Source organism: Bufo bufo, chromosome 1, assembly GCF_905171765.1.
Source record: "Bufo bufo chromosome 1, aBufBuf1.1, whole genome shotgun sequence".
Lineage (NCBI taxonomy): Eukaryota > Metazoa > Chordata > Amphibia > Anura > Bufonidae > Bufo > Bufo bufo.
In genome coordinates, this window is record NC_053389.1 from 602,152,014 (window position 1) to 602,172,600 (window position 20,587).

The following is a 20,587-nucleotide window of genomic DNA, read 5'->3' on the forward strand; positions in this document are numbered from 1 at the left end:
TGAACTGATGCATCCTGATGTATACTGAACGGAATGCTATCCATTCAGAATGCATTAGGATAAAACCGATCAGTTCTTTTCCGGTATTGAGCCCCTAGGACGGAACTCTATGCCGGGAAAGAAAAACGCTAGTGTGAAGGTACCCTAAGGCTGAGTTCACACTTCAAATAACTGACCAAATAACTGTTCAGTTATTATGAACCAAAACTAGGTGCGGGTCAAAAACACAGAACAATTGCAGATCTTTCTATTATAACCTATCGCTGCTATGGGGCCCAAGGCAGGAGGGGGCCCAGTCTTAGTTGGGGTTATCTCCTCTTCTACTGGAGGTGAAAACGTGGTCAGGACTCTACCCTCTAAGGGATCAACTTTTCGCAAATGAGGCAGTGGAAAAAAAAGCTCAAGGGTCATTGAAAAGGGTTTAGGTGACAACCCTTCTGTCCTGTGGGCCCTTACTTCTCTATCTACGCCACTGATGAGATCAATTATATACATCGTAAAATATTTGATCAATTTAAAGGGGTTGTCTCATCACAGACAATGGGGGCAAATCGCTAGGATATGTCCCCATTGTCTTATAGGTGCGGGTCCCACCGTTGGGACCCGCACCTATATCGGGAACGGAGCCCCGCAAGGTGGTGGCCGGAGGACTCCTGTCCTGCCGCCAAGAAGCATTCTCCCCATAGAAGTGAATAGGAGCATATTGCTAGGATCGTCATTGTCTGATAGGTGCAGGTCCCACCGCTGAGACCCACACCTATTTCGAGAACAGAGCCCTGAAAGTGTTGGAGGGTGCACTCCCATTCACTTTTATGGGCCCGACGAAAATAGCCGAGCCAGCTCTCGGCTATTTTCAGTGGCCCCATAGAAAATGAATGGAGTGCACCCTCCAACACTTTCAGGGCTCTGTTCTCGAAATAGGTGTGGGTCTCAGTGGTGGGACCTGCACCTATCAGACAATGATGATCCTAGCAATATGCCCCCATCATCTGTGATGAGACAACCACTTTAAAGATTGTGTCCATATTTCAGTCCACAAACAATGGATACATAAAATACGGAAACCTACCATGTGCACTATATACTTTTCTCACTCTCACCAATAGAAAGAACTATTCTCGTTCACAATATGAACCAGAATAGGACATGTTCTATCATTTGAGGAACGGCCAAATAGACCTGAAAAAATACGTATGTGTGCATGGCCCCATAGCTATCAATCGGTCAGTGTGCTATCAGCAAAAAATTTGGATAGCACATGGATGAAAAATAAAATCGTGTGCTTGAGGCTTGAAAGTAGCAGATATTATATTCTTCTTTGTACAATATAGGTAATCAGAAAACAGTGCAACTTATCTGATATTTTCCCTGTTTAGCACAGAATACGGGATCTATGAGCCTAATTGTGGACTAGAAAATGTACTCATGTCCTGGGGTCATGATGGTAAAGTACACCTACTTTCCTGCCACTTTTTCTGTTCCTTAAAGGGTTTCTGTCACCCCGCAAAACTCTTTTTTTTTTTTTTTGGATAGTTAGATTCCTCATAGTGCGATATAGGAGAATATAATGCTCTTACTTACTTTCATGCGGCCGATTCTTTATAAAACGAACTTTTATAATATGTAAATGAGGGCTCTACCAGCAAGTAGGGCGTCTACTTGCTGGTAGCTGCTGCAGCAATCCGCCCCCTCGCCGTGTTGATTGACAGGGCCAGCCGTGATCTCCTCCTCCGGCCGGCCCTGTCAGTAATTCAAAAATTGCGCGCCTCGCGTCATTCGGCGCAGGCGCTCTGAGATGAGGAGGCTCGTATCCTCAGCACTCCCTCAGTGCGCCTGCGCCGATGACATCACCGAAAGAGAAGATGTCATCGGCGCAGGCGCACTGAGGGAGTGCTGAGGATACGAGCCTCCTCATCTCAGAGCGCCTGCGCCGAATGACGCGAGGCGCGCGATTTTTGAATTACTGACAGGGCCGGCCGGAGGAGGAGATCACGGCTGGCCCTGTCAATCAACACGGCGAGGGGGCGGATTGCTGCAGCAGCTACCAGCAAGTAGACGCCCTACTTGCTGGTAGAGCCCTCATTTACATATTATAAAAGTTCGTTTTATAAAGAATCGGCCGCATGAAAGTAAGTAAGAGCATTATATTCTCCTATATCGCACTATGAGGAATCTAACTATCCAAAAAAAATAAAAATGAGTTTTGCGGGGTGACAGAAACCCTTTAACTCAATATTTGGCCATAAACCTAAGTTTTTTTTTTTAAACGGATTATTGTTCACTGTTGATTATACGGATTATGTACAGACTGATATGATTTTCTAGTCTATTGGATTTTCTAGTCTATTGGAAATTAAAAAAAAAAACATAAAAATATTATGGTAGCATAATTTATAATACAAAATGACCAAACATTAATTTTCGCCTAGTCCAGGGTCTAAATAGTATCATAGAGCTTTCCAACTACAAGGCACTGGTCAAAAAATACACCGCTCCACGCAGGGCCAAGACTTTGTCAAATGGAGATATGCATATGCGGCACACACATTAGTGCTTTCATTATAACTCCCAGCCTGTCCAGGCCGTTATTATGGGATATCAGAAGACAATTCAGAGAGGCAGTATAATAGGAGAGGACTATAACTCCAAGCATACCTAGGCCATTATTATGGGATATCAGAGGACAATTAACAGAGGCAGTATAATAGGAGAGGACTATAACTCCAAGCATACCTAGGCCATTATTATGGGATATCAGTGAACAATTCAGAGTGGCAGTATAATAGGAGAGGACTACAACTTCCACGGTTTCTCAGGCTCACCGGTTCTCCACTGCTGAACTCCGCCCCTGACTGCCCTGAACACATGATGGTGACATCATCACAGGTCCTTACCACTTCTCCTCTCCACTGATGAACTCTGCCCCCGGCCCACACTGATCACATGACGGTGACATCATCACAGGTCCTTCAGCTCTTGCACTGTAGCACATTATAGTGCTCACCTGCCCCCCCCTTTCCCGTTTCCCCACATTTTTGCTAATTTATAAATCCCGGCCAGACAACTTTTTTAGGTCCCAGAAAGAGGACATGTGCGGGAAAAAGATGACATATTGTCACCCTAACCGTTATTCTACTAAACACTACCTATGCGGGGTGTAATAGAAGTACTGGCAGGCTTGGGGGCCTTCACTAGACCCCTGGTTGCCATGACAACTGTACGTCACCCCAGAGCTCCTGGGACTGCTGCTCCACACACCCCTATTAATATTATGATAATATAATTGTGAGACAACCTCTTTAACTGATTCCATCATAATATATAAACCATAAATGTTTTTTCTGCATTATCACCATGCAGAGTGTTATTTGTATTTGCACACTTTTGAGTTCTGATTCCATCTATTGATTTTTTGTCTGCAGAATATCTGTACCAAGTGCTTAAGTTTAACCAGTGCACAATACCAGATGAGGTAAGTGTTGTTCAGACAAGTATCAACTCCAGTATAGCCTTTTAAAGCTAGAAACTCATGCAGCAAACCGGACCGCAGGGGCAACACGTGAGGCTACGATGGGCTGATGGGGGTGGTAGTTCATTTACTCACGGTTAGCAGAGCCTCCCTGGGCCGGCGTGCAGGGATGGGGAAGACAGCACTAAATTCTGGTGCCTCAACACTGTCATCCTGCTGCCCCCCAATACTGTGGTAGAGCCAAACAGATAGGAGGACCAGAGTTGAGGCACACTAATATATAGTAATAATACAGAGGGGCCATTATATATAGTAATAATACAGAGGGGCCATTATATATACTAATAATACAGAGGGGCCATTATATATACTAATAATACAGAGGGGCCATTATATATACTAATAATACAGAGGGCCATTATATATACTAATAATACAGAGGGGCCATTATATATACTAATAATACAGAGGGGCCATTATATATTATAATAATACAGACCGGCCATTATATATTATAATACACAGGGGCCATTATATATTATAATAATACAGACGGGCCATTATATATTATAATACACCTGGGCCATTATATATTATAATAATACACATAAGAGAGGACTCCCCTGCATAACGGACAAATCCATTATGCAGCCCATAGACTTCTATTATGACGGAATGCCTCAAAAGGCATTCCGTTATACACTGCTCAAAAAAATAAAGGAAACACTTAAACAACACAATGTAACTCCAAGTCAATCACACTTCTGTGAAATCAAACTGTCCACTTAGGAAGCGACACTGAGTGACGATCAATTTCACATGCTGTTGTGCAAATGGAATAGACAACAGGTGGAAATTATAGGCAATTAGCAAGACACCCCCAATAAAGGAGTGGTTCTGCAGGTGGTGACCACAGACCACTTCTCAGTTCCTATGCTTCCTGGCTGATGTTTTGGTCACTTTTGAATGCTGGCGGTGCTTTCACTCTAGTGGTAGCATGAGACGGAGTCTACAACCCACACAAGTGGCTCAGGTAGTGCAGCTTATCCAGGATGGCACATCAATGCGAGCTGTGGCAAGAAGGTTTGCTGTGTCTGTCAGCGTAGTGTCCAGAGCATGGAGGCGCTACCAGGAGACAGGCCAGTACATCAGGAGACGTGGAGGAGGCCGTAGGAGGGCAACAACCCAGCAGCAGGACCGCTACCTCCGCCTTTGTGCAAGGAGGAACACTGCCAGAGCCCTGCAAAATGACCTCCAGCAGGCCACAAATGTGCATGTGTCTGCTCAAACGGTCAGAAACAGACTCCATGAGGGTGATATGAGGGCCCGACGTCCACAGGTGGGGGTTGTGCTTACAGCCCAACACCGTGCAGGACGTTTGGCATTTGCCAGAGAACACCAAGATTGGCAAATTCGCCACTGGCGCCCTATGCTCTTCACAGATGAAAGCAGGTTCACACTGAGCACATGTGACAGACGTGACAGAGTCTGGAGATGCCGTGGAGAACGTTCTGCTGCCTGCAACATCCTCCAGCATGACCAGTTTGGCATTGGGTCAGTAATGGTGTGGGGTGGCATTTCTTTGGAGGGCTGCACAGCCCTCCATGTGCTCGCCAGAGGTAGCCTGACTGCCATTAGGTACCGAGATGAGATCCTCAGACCCCTTGTGAGACCATATGCTGGTGCGCTTGGCCCTGGGTTCCTCCTAATGCAAGACAATGCTAGACCTCATGTGGCTGGAGTGTGTCAGCAGTTCCTGCAAGACGAAGGCATTGAAGCTATGGACTGGCCCGCCCGTTCCCCAGACCTGAATCCAATTGAGCACATCTGGGACATCATGTCTCGCTCTATCCACCTAACGTCACGTTGCACCACAGACTGTCCAGGAGTTGGCAGATGCTTTAGTCCAGGTCTGGGAGGAGATCCCTCAGGAGACCGTCCGCCACCTCATCAGGAGCATGCACAGGCGTTGTAGGGAGGTCATACAGGCACGTGGAGGCCACACACACTACTGAGCCTCATTTTGACTTGTTTTAAGGACATTACATCAAAGTTGGATCAGCCTGTAGTGTGTTTTTCCACTTTAATTTTGAGGGTGACTCCAAATCCAGACCTCCATGGGTTGAAAAATTTGATTTCCATTTTTTTATTTTTGTGTGATTTTGTTGTCAGCAAATTCAACTATGTAAAGAACAAAGTATTTCAGAAGAATATTTAATAAACTCTGATCTAGGATGTGTTATTTTTGTGTTCCCTTTATTTTTTTGAGCAGTGTACATTCCATCATAGAATTGCGTTATGGTCCGTGGTAACGGAATCCATAACACAATTCTGCTTTTACCACTAAACGAATTTCAAAATATGAAATTCGCTCATCTCTACCACTGTATGGAGGGGGCACAGAGGAGACAAAACTCACCGTCTGGAGGGGGTACTAAGGAGACAAAACCCACAGTGTGGAGGGCGCACAGAGGAGGCAAAACCACCTTATGGATTTAAAATACCTTGTAAGGGAATGTACTGTATGGTGAGCAATGTAGCTGTGGGTGACTTTATAAAAGCTTCTAGCAGCTCTCACACCCTCATATACTCCACTACAAACTACATAAAAACACAGCCCCCAGACCCCTCACCAGAAGTCACTGACCACAGAATAAGTGCCTGCACTCTCCCTGCTCTGCTTCTCCTTACAGCCCTTTTCCTGCATCTGGCACAGTCTGTAAGGGGCGGGAGGAAGCAGTCACATGATCTCATGACATCATGCCCTCAAAGAAGCCAATAAATTCTAGGCTTTACCTAGCTTCAGGCCTGGCCTGAAGCCTATGAGGCAGAATGGAGGGCACGGGAGCCATAGGCTCCCGTAGCCCTCCTTGAAATGCCTGCTGCCTGGCACTCCCGAGTCTCCCCCCGCTACGCCACTGAGATCAGCAATTTTTTTTTTTTGAATAATTTTTTGCATACTGTTAACATACAGTACATGATATGGTCCATCCTAGTGTTCTTTTGAATTCCTCTTAGAATGTCCACCTAATGTGTCCAGCACTGGTGGTCACACGTTCTGAATAGTTTAGTCCTTTCACCTGCATCTTTTTGTATACAGGCAATGGAGTGATTCCAGTTATTGTGTAGACCAGTCAATAAAAATCATTGCACTTAGAGCAGCTTCTTCTCACCAGCACTGAAGATATAAGGTGGATGTTCTAAACTCCATGGGGCCCTACAACAAAAATGTAACAGCAATAGACCCAAGTGAACGGTTTAAAGAAATATTTCAAAAAAGTGTGCTTTGTGTGATCCAACAGGGAAATGTACAGTAATATTAAATTATGGGAACTGAAATGCTGCCCTACTGAATCCTGCCCCTGTGAATACAATTAGCAGTTTGATTACAAAGATACCACATTTGTATGTTTTTTTGTGTGTTTTAATACAGAAAAAATTAAAAACGTAATTGCGCCTTTCGCTGTATGGGATAAATATTTTAAAAGTGCAGGTGTTTTAAGATGCGGCGATGCCCATGATTTTTTTTTTTTTGTTTTATATATTTATTTTTTTATTCTAAGGAAAGTGGGGGTGATTCTATTTATTTATTTTTTAACCCCTCTAGGAGGCTACAATATACACTAGTTAGATTTATTTTAGCTTACATTGTAGTTCCATAGAACTACAATATAAGCTCCATTTGCGGTTATCCTATGGAGACCTGACACCTGCAAGCCACTATAGGAACTACAGCTCTAATATGCTGGGTCTCTTCAGAGATAGTGTTCTAGAATGAAGGACCGGCTTTCCCAATCACAGCACAAGGGAGCGTTATGGAAAAAATATATGAAAATGGCCGATTTGCTATTTTTTCATCATTTCTCTTACCCCAAAAAAATTGTATAACGTGATCAGAAAGATTGTCCCTAAAAAAAATGAGCCCCCACACAGCTCAGTAAACTGCTAACTATAAAAAAAAAGTTATGGTGGTCAGAATATGGTGATGTCCAAAAAAATATATATTTTCAAGGTTTTTATTTTTTCAGTATTAAAACACAAAAAAAACTACACCTATGTGGTATAGTTAAAATTGTACTTACCCAGAGAATGAGGGGCGCCGGTCAGTTTTTCAGCATAAAAACGCCATAGGAACAAAACCCATAAAACTGTGGCATGGCATAATTTAGTTTTTTTTCTAATTTCACCCTATTTTGAGTTTTTTTCTACTTTCCACTACATTGTATGCCATGTTAAATGGTGGCATTAAAAGGTACAACTTGTCCCGCAGAAAACAAGCCATCATACGGCTATGTGAACTGAAAAATTAAAAAGTTATTCCTCTGGGAAGACAGGGAAAAGGATGAAAACGCAATAATGAAAAAACTTCCAGTATCCAAGGGGTTAAATACTTATTTTGTGCTAATAAATGGAGGCCCGCTTAACTTTAAAATTGTTAGCTCTGAAAGTGATAATTTACTGATACCATACTTTTATTTTTTTAGGGCATGTACATGATCAGATTCCATTCCTTTTACCCATGGCATACAGGAGGTGATTACAGACACCTTAGCAATGAGAAAGACCTTGAGATGCTACCTTGGGTGCGAGAATTCAAGTAAGCATTACTTTTTAAGATGATTTGTAATGAATGATCTTAAATTGCTAAGGGTACTTTCACACTTGCGTTTAAGTTTTCTGGTATTGAGTTCCGTCACAGGGGCTCAATACCGGAAAAAAACGCTTCAGTTTTATCCTAATGCATTCTGAATGGAAAGTAATCCTTTCAGTATGCATCAGGATGTCTTCAGTTCAGTCACTCTTACGGTATTTGGCCGTAGAAAATACCGCAGCATGCTGCAGTATTTTCTCCGGCCAAAATTCCGGAACACTTAATTTCCATTGAAATGCATTAATGCCGGATCCGGCACCAAGTTTTGCCGGAAAAACTGATCCGGTTTCCCGGTCTGCGCATGCGCAGACCTTCATAAATGTTTAAAAAAAAATTATACCGGATCCGTTTTTCTGGATGACACCTGAGAGATGGATCCCGTATTGCAATGCATTTGTGAGACGGATCAGCATCCGGATCCGTCTACAAATGCTATCCGTTTACACACGGATTTCCGGATCCGGCAGGCAGTTCCGTCAACGGAACTGCCTGCCGGATCCTCACAACGCAAGTGTGAAACTACCCTAAGTATATAGTAATCTATAGATTTGACATATCTTAATACAAAATATATTACAACTGAAGGAAAATTCAGGGGTACACTTGAAGAGGGGGCTTCCTGGAAAAACATTGAGTATGGCTGCGTTCACATCACCGTTCAGCCTTTCCATTTTCCTGCTCCGTTATAGGAGCAGGAGAACGGAAAGGACGGATTCGGCACATAGCTGAGCCGAATGGAACCTAAGGACCCCATAGACTATAATGGGGTCCGTTAGGTTTACACTCAGATGATTTTGGAGTGGAGACAAAAGTCCTGCATGTACTACTTTCATCTCCGCTCCAAAATCATCTTCTGAGCGTAAACCTAACAGACCCCATTATAGTCTATGGGCTCCGTAGGCCCCGTTCAGCTCAGTTATGTGCCGAATCCATCCTTTCCGTTCTTCTGCTCCTATAATGGAGCAAGAGAACGGAAAGGCTGAACGCTGATGTGAACTCAGCCTAAAATGTAAAAATTCTTATTACTGGAAGCTCACTGATTTATAATTATTAAAGGGAACCTGTCATCTGGTTTAGGGCCACCAAATCAACCACATGTAATTATGTAGATCAGAGGTAGGGAATCGGGGACAAGAATAGGCATTTTCTATTATGGTTGCGGCCCGTGAATTGCAGAACGCACATGGCCGGTATCTGTGTTTTGCGGATCCGCAAAGCACTACAGTCGTCTGAATGGGCCCTTACACTTCTTCCAGTAAGGGCTCATTCAGACGGCCATCTGAATGGGTCCCAAGTCTGACTTTCATTTTCTATTCTTTGTGGGGATGGATAGGATTGCTATGGGCATGTTCGGGATCCTAAACCCAAGCAGCATAATGGTATACTGGTGGTTTGCTGGCCCTAAAACAAGTGACAGGTTCACTTTAGACTCAATAGAAGCTCTGAAAAAGTGAGATATCTCTAGTGGTAGCTGCAGGAATTATTTTTTTTTTTCATTGCATGGTCTTGTGATCTCAAACAGTAGATCTGGAACTCTGTATTAGATAAATACAAAAAATATGTCTGGTACTGCTGTCAGTGGGCTGTGGAAACGTCCTCTTCACTATCCTAAGCAGCAAGACTAGGGAAGTTCAGAGTGAAAGCAGCGGCTGGACACTTCAGAGCCAGATTCCCACAGCTACAAAGCAGAAAGCAGGAGAGGGCTGGAGCCACCTTCCTCCTGGTACACTGGCATCCTTGCGCTGTGTAGACCTGGCCCTCTTCCCTCTTTAGAAGAAGCATTTCCTTGTGTAGTTGATGGCAAGCAGTACCAGGAGAATATTCTAATATGCTGTGGCATGCCTAAGATGTCTGACATCCTGGATGGGTCCTTTCTCTGGCACCCCACCATACCTTGTGCCCCTTCAAAGTAGTTATGACCTCATTGCGCCACTTCACAGAAGTTGTGCCCATATTGTGCCCCCACACAATGTGGGCATAACTACTGTGGGGGGGACACAGTAGGGATTCCCACCTTTCAAGACATCTTGCTCCTGGTACACTGGCATTCTTGCCCTGTATAGACCTGCCCCTCTCCCTCCGTAGAAGCTGAATTTCCTTGTGTAGTTGGTGGCAAGCAGTACTGGGAGAATATTCTAATATGCAGTGGCATGCCTAAGGAGTTTGAAACCTTGGGCGGGTCCTTTCTCTAGCAACCCCACATTTAAAAAATAATAATAATTACCTCTCACAGTAGTAATGCCCTCATTGCACCCCTTCATAGTACTTGTACCCACACTGTGCCCCTCACAATAGTTATACCCAAATTGTGCCCTCCTCACAGTAGTACTAGCCTTATTTCACCCCTTCACAGCAGGGGGCATAACTAATGTGAGCAGGGCACAGTAGCTATGCCCACATTGTCCCACCTCACAGTAGTTATCCCTTTATTGTGCCTCCCCCTCACAATGGATATGCCCTCTACATTCCCTTCATAGTAGTTATGCCCTCTGTGTGCCCCCATAACAATTGTTATGGCCCTACACAGAAGTAATTTCCTCTCTGTGCCCGCTCAGTGTAAAAAAAACTAACAAAAAAAACACACAGTAGCTACTCACCATGTCCCATTCCTGATGATCAGCTTTCCTGCAGCACCGTGTGGGAGAGGTGCACAAGCAGAGTTCCGCGCCTGCACGCTCCTCCTAAACAGTTCGGCAGCACGATCTGTGTCGGCAGGGCTGAATGGTGAAGCAGGGAGCAGACGGCTCCATTCAGTGCCCCGGCTTGGAGGAGAAAAGGAGCGCAGGGAGCTGAGCGGTCAGTAAATGAAAGGACTGTCACTCCAGCAATGAGCACTTCCATCTGAATTGATAGAAGCGCTCTTTGCATCCAGCACCACTCTGACAGCGGGCACTCAGGGCACCCCCTCCACCCCTTTGGCATGCCACTGCTAATATGGTCCTTAAGTTGCAGATGGACCCCAACAATCAAAAGTTTATGTTGTATGCCAGCAATATGCCATAACATTGTATTATGGAAATACCTTTTTATTCAATTAATCAGTTTGCCATCATTTCAAATTCAAATTTCCTTTATCTTTTTCCATAGTAAGTTTGATCTCTACACGAAAACTGAAGATTTGCCTGATGTGGAGAACCTGCGGCCATATTACCAGAGTCTGATAGACAAGTATTGCCCAAGAGTGTTATGCTGGTGATAATTTAAGGCCGAGACCACAAGCCCTCACTTGCTGCATACACATCCCATAATCCCATACTGTAATTTATCTCTTTGCCAGCTGTTTTTCCACATATGAAAATGATATGAATAAAGTTAATTGTGTTTGACGCAATGATGGGATGTCTGCAAATAAGCATATTATCCAGAATGCAGTATTAATGCATGCATACTTATGAAAAATCTGGTGGAAATGCTGCCCCCTAGAGGCTAAAATTTGTAAGGTCCATACACATATTTCCAGATACTGTACATTGGTTTAATAGTTTACAAAATCCATAAATGAGAAAAAATTATTTCATTAGCCAGTAACTTCTGAAACAAACATTACTGTAGAAATAAACGATAAAATAGGGCTAAAAAAAAATAAAAAAATGAAGCAACTTTGAACAGTTTTGATTAGAAGAAATCCTACCGTTTTAGGTACACAGCTCCCGTCTACATGAGTCATTATGGTTACAGACTACAGACACATTGGCCTGCAATGTCGCATATAGAATTTGTGTGTCAAATTAAAAGATTTGACACACTTGTGATGTCAAGTTTTAGATTATCTATAAGCAAATATGACAAAGAATAACCCATCCCTTCTCACTCTGCGAGGGGTTGTTTAAGCATAATGTAGGAATAATGTGTCAAAACTGCATCAGAAATTTTGGCGCAAAGTAAGACAACCAGTAGTTGATGTTAACTTAATCATGCACCAAATTTACCATCCAGTCTGAACCACTGTGAGAAACGTGGCCCTGGAGATAGGAAAATATATCACATGACCTGCCCAGTCAGGTGAATGCTGTAAAATAACTAAAAGCTATGCGAGAACAGACATTTTTTGGTTACCTTGGCAAAAAATAAAAAAATATCAAGTGAGATTTTTCTGATGTACGTCAAAATCATACCAATAAAAATGTCAACTCATCCTGCAAAAAATAAGCCCTCAAACAAGAGCATTGCCAGAAAAATAAAAATATGGCTGAGAATTGACACAAAAACATGATTTTTTCCCCCCCCAAAAGTAGCCAAACCTAAAAACTTTATAAAATTGGTATCCCTGTAATCGCACTGACTAGCAAAATATTGTTAATTTGTAATATTTCCTGCACAGTGCACACCGCAATAACGAAACCCAAAAAGCAATGGCAGAATTGCTGCCATTTCTTTATCCAGTTTCCCAAAAAGTGAAATAAAGAGCTAAAAAGTCCTATGTACCCCGTATTAGTTAGTACCAATAATAATGGCAACTCATCCCTCACATACAGTCAGGTCTATAAATATTGGGACATCGACACAATTCTAACATTTTTGGCTCTATACACCACCACTATGTATTTGAAATGAAATGAACAAGATGTGCTTTAACTGCAGACTGTCAGCTTTAATTTGAGGTTATTTACATCCAAATCAGGTGAACGGTGTAGGAATTACAACAGTTTGCATATGTGCCTCCCACTTGTTAAGGGACCAAAAGTAATGGGACAGAATAATAATCATAAATCAAACTTTTACTTTTTAATACTTGGTTGCAAATCCTTTGCAGTCTATTACAGCGTGAAGTCTGGAACGCATAGACATCACCAGACGCTGGGTTTCATCCCTGGTGATGCTCTGCCAGGCCTCTACTGCAAGTGTCTGTAGTTCCTGCTTGTTCTTGGGGCATTTTCCCTTCAGTTTTTTCTTCAGCAAGTGAAATGCATGCTCAATCGGATTCAGGTCAGGTGATTGACTTGGCCATTGCATAACATTCCACTTCTTTCCCTTAAACTCTTTGGTTGCTTTTGCAGTATGCTTGGGTCATTGTCCATCTGCACTGTGAAGCGCCGTCCTATGAGTTCTGAAGCATTTGGCTGAATATGAGCAGATAATATTGCCCGAAACACTTCAGAAGTCATCCTGCTGCTTTTGTCAGCAGTCACATCATCAAATACAAGAGAACCAGTTCCATTGGCAGCCATACATGCCCACGCCATGACACTACAACCACCATGCTTCACTGATGAGGTGGTATGCTTAGGATCATGAGCAGTTCCTTTCCTTCTCCATACTCTTCTCTTCCCATCACTCTGGTACAAGTTGATCTTGGTCTCATCTGTCCATAGGATGTTGTTCCAGAACTGTGAAGGCTTTTTTAGATGTCGTTTGGCAAACTCTAATCTGGCCTTCCTGTTTTTGAGGATCACCAATGGTTTACATCTTGTGGTGAACCCTCTGTATTCACTCTGGTGAAGTCTTCTCTTGATTATTGACTTTGACACACATACACCTACCTCCTGGAGAGTTTTCTTGATCTGGCCAACTGTTGTGAAGGGCGTTTTCTTCACCAGGGAAAGAATTCTTCTGTCATCCACCACAGTTGTTTTCCGTGGACTTCCCGGTCTTTTGGTGTTGCTGAGCTCACCGATGCGTTCCTTCTTTTTAAGAATGTTCCAAACAGTTGTTTTGCCACGCCTAATGTTTTTGCTATCTCTCTGATGGGTTTGTTTTGTTTTTTCAGCCTAATGATGGCTTGCTTCACTGATAGTGACAGCTCTATGGATCTCATCTTGAGAGTTGACAGCAACAGATTCCAAATGCAAATAGCACACCTGAAATGAACTCTGGACCTTTTAGCTGCTAATTGTAATTGGGATAATGAGGGAATAACACACACCTGGCCATGGAGCAGCTGAGAAGCCAACTGTCCCATTACTTTTGGTCCCTCAACAAGTGGGAGGCACATATGCAAACTGTTGGAATTCCTACACCGTTCACCTGATTTGGATGCAAATACCCTCAAATTAAAGCTGACAGTCTGCAGTTAAAGCACATCTTGTTCATTTCATTTCAAATCCATTGTGGTGGTGTATAGAGCCAAAAATGTTAGAATTGTGTAGATGTCCCAATATTTATGGACCTGACCATCTTTGTCGAAAAAGAAAAAGTGAATGCCACATCACCAGCCTGCTGTGATAGATCATCAGTAAGAAAAAGGCTAAGGGGTTAAGGAATAGGAACTTCACCCTACAGCAGATCCAGTTATGTGGACCTATGCCTAATATTGCTGCATGGTAAATCATTTGCCATAATTAGCAAGGCTGGTTAGTTTTATGAGAAAATCCTTTGGGTCTTGGGCACATAGGGAAATATTGTCTAACCTTGCTCGTCTAGGACAGTGAATGGGTTAATGTCTGCCCCTCTGTTACAAAAGCCACAATATAATATGTGGTCGCAGTAGTAAAATGCACACAATCCAGAACAACCCTATTCAGATGAATAAAATTGATGTTAGTTGCAGAAATGTTTGCAACAAGCCAACTTTAGGTATAGGCACCAGCTTACAACACCACATAGATACAGATAATAATTTGGCAAGTAGTTATTCTCCAATGAAAAAAGAGCTAGTTACTAAGAAGACATTGAGAAATCCTGATGGTTACTGTAAAGGGGAAACCATTCTGTAACACAGCATAGTAGCACACGCCGTTCAAGAATGCATTACATCATAATTCTTAACATATGTGGCAGCAAAAATGTATCCTGCTCAAATCTAACAGATGAACATAGGCGTATGGATAAAGTTAATTTTGATCCAAAAGGATAAACACAGAACATATAGAGATACAGGGCTGATTAAGCAGCGCAGCCTTTCAGAGATGTTTGAGTTTCCATTGCCTACGTGAAGTGGAAAATATTTCTGCTAAGTTCTAACTACTGATCTTTGTAGACTAGCAGAGAAGTCAAGGTGGAAATCTTATGACACACTAGTGTTTCATAGGTCCAGAACAAAGGTTTCCTTTTGCAACTTTTTTTTTTTTATCAAGAAAGGTTCATACAGTGCAGTGTTTGACATTCTGCTTTAGACAACATTAATGCATCTCAATAAAAATGGCATTTTCAGGTTAGGTACATTCAATGTTCTGTACATATTTGCATTTAATACTAGAAATGTGGAGAGTGGGCACCTTTGACAATTTAATACAGTACAATGTAAGTTTACCACCTGTCACCTACAGGGGTACATTTCTGCTTTACAAATTTGGTCTGGCATTTAACACCCCCCACCCAAAAAAAAACAAACACAAAAAAACACACGAGTCATAGAGACTTGCTTGTGCTTTTTTCCTTACTGCATGCGATTTTTAGTGTTTTTCTAGTGTACGTTTTTCTAAATTGCGTGAACAGAGAAGATGTCAAAACATCAGGGGGAAGAAAAAAAACGAAACGCTGCCAAAAACTCCACCTAAAGGCTACCTACTTAACAAAAATGACGGTAGCAAAATGCTTGTGTGCCCTGTCTCATATTTCACCCCCCATGGACTTTCAGCTAACATCAATGCAAAAAAAAAAAAATAGCCAAAAAATCAAGTCCGTCACTTGCGTGATGGATTAGGTCCAGATGCATTCAGTCAAACTCGCACCATTTTGCAAGTAAGGCCTCTTTCACACTTGCGTTGTCCGGATCCGTCGTGGACTCCATTTGCCGGAAGTGCCCGCCGGATCCTTAACACCGCAAGTGAACTGAAAGCATTTGAAGAAGGATCCTGGTTGCCATAGTAGTAGTGGGGAGCAGTATACTTACCGTCCGTGCGGCTCCCGGGGCGCTCCAGAATGACGTCAGAGCGCCCCATGCGCATGGATGACGTGATCCATGTGATCACGTCATCCATGCGCGTGGGGCGCCCTGACGTATCTCTGAAGCGCCCCGGGAGCCGTACTGCTCCCCACTACACTTTACCATGGCAAACAGGACTTTAGTGTCCTGGCAGCCATGGTAACCATTCAGAAAAAGCTAAACGTCGCCTTTCAATGGGCATTAATTCCGGATCCGGCCTTGCGGCTAGTGTTCAGGATTTTTGACCGGAGCAAAAAGCGCAGCATGCTGCGGTATTTTCTCCGGCCAAAAAACGTTCTGTTCCGGAACTGAAGACATCCTGATGCATCCTGAACGGATTTCTCTCCATTCAGAATGCATGGTGATAATCCTGATCAGGATTCTTCCGGCATAGAGCCCCGACGACGGAACTCTATGCCGGAAAAGAACAACGCAAGTGTGAAAGAGCCCTAAGTTCAGTTAGTTTTTTCTGCAATTGTGTTCAGTTTTTTCGACACAAGCGCAATGTGTTTTGATGCGTTTTTCACACGCATGATAAAAGAAGGTTCACAAACATCTCCTGGCAACCATCTCCTGGCAACGCGTTTTCCACTGAAGCCCCATTCACTTCTATGGGGCCAGGGCTGCGTGGAAAAACGCAGAATATAGAACATGCTGAGGTTTTCACGCAACGCAGAACTGATGCGTGAAAAAAAAAAAAAAAAAAACGCTCATGGACACAGACCCATTGAAATGAATTGGTCAGGATTCAGTGCGGTGCTGTGCATTCACGTCACGCATTGCACCCTGGCGGAAAACTTGCTAGTGTGAAAGAGGCCTAAAACCGCAAAAGTGAATAAAATCAACCCTAAGGCCAGACACCTGAGCGAGTTTAATGCAAGAAACTAGCAGTGTGCGTCAGTGCGAGTCAATGCTGTCCCCATGCAAGACCTGGAATCCATTGAATTACATTGACATAATGCTGTCAGTGTAAGGGCTCATACACAAGGAAAGAAAGTATTTTCTTTCCTTGTCCGTTCTTTTTGTGGACTGTATGCAGAACCATTCACTTCAACGGGTCCGCAAAATAAAAACGGAAGTTACTCCGTGTGCATTCCGTGTCCGTATTTTCGTTCCGCAAAAAAATAGAACAGTCCTATCCTTGTCCGTAATGCGGACAATAATAGGACATGTTCTATTAGGGAAAAGCTGTTCCATTAAGCAAAATACATAATGCACACGGATGTCATCCGTCTTTTTTGCGGACCGCTAAATACATACGGTCGTGTGCATGAGCCCTAATTCAGTAGATTCCAGGACTCTGAATCACACAGCATTATAAAATCAGTATAAGCACTCCTTCACACGACCCTGCTTTTTTTTTTGCAGTCCGCAAATTGCGGATCCGCAAAACACAGATGGCGCCCGTGTGCCTTCCGCAATTTGCGGAACGGAAAGGAGGCCTATTATAGAAATGCCTATTCTTGTCTGCAAAACGGACAAGAATAGGACAGGAATCAAAATTTTTGCGGGTCCACGGAACAGAGCAACGGGTGCGGACAGCACACAGAGTGCTGTCCACATCTTTTGTGGATTCATTTAAAATGAATAGTTCCGTATACGGATTCATGTGAACGAGCCATAATGTTGGGCGATCCCGTCAGAGGAGGGGAGGTCAGAACGGGACCTCACACTGACAGCTTTTCACATTGGACTTGCTCATCTGTGTTTTGTTTACGTTGACTAATATGGGGTATATTAGTCAACGTAATGACACTAATTTACTGTGTGCAGCTTTTGCTAGAAAAGGGATGGAGCAGATATGCAAATACAGACTTATTACAAGAAACATAAATCACGTTGACATTGGGCATAAAATGAGACAAGAACAAGAAGGCAACTTTGCATTAGAAAAGCACAAGATTTATTTATTTAACAAACTGGACACGGATTTTCAGTGCTTGCTTCACATAGGGTTGTACATCTATACATCTAAGCCACTGTATGCTTTTAAGTCAGCAAGCAGATATGTATACCGTGAAGATTTTTACTGTTACAACACATCTGTCAGCTGAATATCTTGCCCTACACAAGGACAGTACATTACAACTACAGGTTCATACTTCTATGCAGTAGCTAAAGCAACAGAAAAGTTTTATGCAGTTTGGCCAGGAGGAGCCCTGACAGAATACAGCAAACGCTTTGTTCAGCCGTATTAGGGCACAGCCACACGTGGTTGTGACGCAATCTTCACGGTTAATGGGTACCCAAAAACAACAAAGACTGAATAAACAATGCGGTCCTAATTACCGGTAATTCATTTGAGCATGCTGTGGTCCTTAGGGCCACATGGTACTTGGAGCAGTTTCAAAAGAAAAAAAATCTAATGTCAGATATCACTTTAACAAGAAATAGACCCATATATACAGCAAATTCATGATTATAGGCAGAGCTTTCCTTCACCCAGGGCAAAAGTTTTGTTGATTGCCCTCCCCCTTAACAAAATACCCTGGACGAGGCAAGGTGGCTTGTTGGCATCCCCTGCTAGCAACCAGCACCGGGTAACATGCCAGGGTTGTCCCCAGCTACTCCCCTGATTGTAGGACTAAGAGGTTTCCTAGAAACAAGAGGTAGTTACTACCTCAATCCAAGAGAAAGACTATGTACACCTTTGGGGGCAATTTTTTTTAAAATTAAATTATTGCATTGTACTCATTTTGAGCTAAAATATATATTTTTTTTAATTGGGTCTTTATTAAAATTATGGAATCCTTTTTTGTGTACAGAGCTGCTCTAGTAGCAGCCTCTGGATTTTCTGCCTTTTCCATCAGTTGGGGAGCTGACGGGCTCCTCATCTCTGCTCTCTGACATTATAAACACTCATTAAAGCTCAATCCTTATCTTACTGATAAGAATATGGCTTAAAGGAGATCTGCACTTTGTTTTAACTGATGATCTATCCTCTGGATAGATCATCAGCTTCTGATCGGCGGGGGTCTGACACCCAGGACCCCCGTCGATCAGCTGTTTGAGAAGGCAGCGGCGCTCCAGCAGCGCCGCGGCCTTCTCACTCACGACTATTATCAACTAGCATGGGGGGGGGGGCTAAGCTCCATTCAAGTGAACAGAGCTTAGCCCCGCCCACGCTAGTTGATACTAGTCGTGACGTCAGTGGGCCGGCGGTAAACAGTGAGAAGGCCGCGGTGCTGCTGGAGCGCCGCTGCCTTCTCAAACAGCTGATCGGCGGGGGTCCCGGGTGTTGGACCCCCGCCAATCAGATGCTGATGATCTATCCAGAGGATAGATCATCAGTTAAATGAAAGTGTAGAACCCCTTTAAATAAGTGTTTAGGACCGCTCAGTAATTTAGAGATAAGGTTTATTAGAGGATGGCACACAGTGAAAGTACCAGTCACACAGCTAGAAAAAGTTAATCCTTTATGACAGAATGATTCAATATTTTTAATAAAGGCCAATTGAAAATCAGATTTTTAGCAAAAAACAAGTCAAATGCTATCCTAAACAAAAATTGCCTCCAAAAGGTGTATATAGCCTTTAACCCTTTGTGACAGAACAGTTTAATATTTTTTTTTTTAATAAAGGCCAACTGAAAATTTTATTTTTAGTCAAAAATGAGTAAAATGCAATCATAAAAAAGGTGTACATAGCCTTTAAATGTTTGACACATGTAAAATCAGATGAACCTAGTTTCACTATTCTTACCTAAGCAAAGTGGGAACTGGTCATCAATACGGAAAGGTAGATTACAGCACCATACAGATGCCTCATCGACATTGACCTACAAGCACACACTCTTCACCATGGTGTACTAAATATACCCACTACAAAAAAGGTGTTGGCACACGTACAACATTTTATAACCAATCCACAGTATAGGCAATGTATGCATGATCACTGGAGGTCTGACCGCTGGGAGCCCCATGAGAGCCATCTCTGTGTGAATGAAGCGGTAGTGTGTATGCATGACCTCTGCTCCATTCATGGGACAGTCGAGTTCAGTGCCTGGCTATCTCCAGCAGTCCTATAGACAGTGACCGGTGTAGTGATCACACATGCACTACTGCTTGATTTACACAGGGGACAGCGGTTGGATCTCTGGTAATTACATTTATCACCTATCCTGTAGGCAGATGATAAATGTCGTTAGTGGAAAATATTTTAGGGTAACTGCACACGACTACTGTACTACACTGCGGCTTTTCCGCTTAGAAAAAAATAAAAATAAAAAAAATAATATGTATTCCACCATGTGTTCAGGTATCCCTAAGGGGGTTTTCCTAGACTCAAGTACTGATAACCTATCCTCTGGACGTGTCAGCAGTATCTGATTGGTGGGTGTCCCAACACCTGGACCCCTGACGATCAGCTGTATGAGAAGGCACTACTGCACCGCTCCAGCTTTTTCTTGGCCAAGTGAGGACCCGCTCATCGGTAACATGGCCTAGAGGCAGCTGAGCCCCATAGCAGTGAATAGGGCTGAGCGCGATACCAAGCACAGCCACTATACAATGTACGACGCTGTACTTGGTGAACACTGTGAAGGCTACGGCGTTCACAGCATCGCCTTTAACTTCTCAAACAGATGATCGTGGGGGTCCCTAGTGTTGGACCCACACCAATCAGATACTGATGACCCATTCAGAGGAAAGATGCTTTTGCCCAAG

At 43.2% G+C, this 20,587-nt stretch overlaps 1 protein-coding gene and 1 long non-coding RNA gene across 2 annotated transcripts in view; one reads left to right on the plus strand and one right to left on the minus strand.

Moving 5' to 3' along the window:
• The window catches only part of MIOX (myo-inositol oxygenase), a 31,702-nt gene extending 20,243 nt beyond the window's left edge, over positions 1 to 11,459 (plus strand). Inside the window, exons 7-10 of the mRNA XM_040413557.1 lie at positions 1,377 to 1,444; positions 3,423 to 3,472; positions 7,954 to 8,066; positions 11,208 to 11,459. Coding sequence (XP_040269491.1) covers positions 1,377 to 1,444; positions 3,423 to 3,472; positions 7,954 to 8,066; positions 11,208 to 11,316 — 340 coding nt within the window. The 3' untranslated portion in view covers positions 11,317 to 11,459. The remainder of the gene's footprint in view (positions 1 to 1,376; positions 1,445 to 3,422; positions 3,473 to 7,953; positions 8,067 to 11,207) is intronic.
• LOC120985550 lies at positions 1,247 to 3,415 on the minus strand. The gene is made up of 2 exons (XR_005775552.1): positions 2,230 to 3,415; positions 1,247 to 1,493 (listed from the first exon to the last, which is right to left on the minus strand). It is a non-coding gene; the product is annotated as an uncharacterized LOC120985550 (long non-coding RNA).
• Positions 11,460 to 20,587: the final 9,128 nt, after the last annotated feature.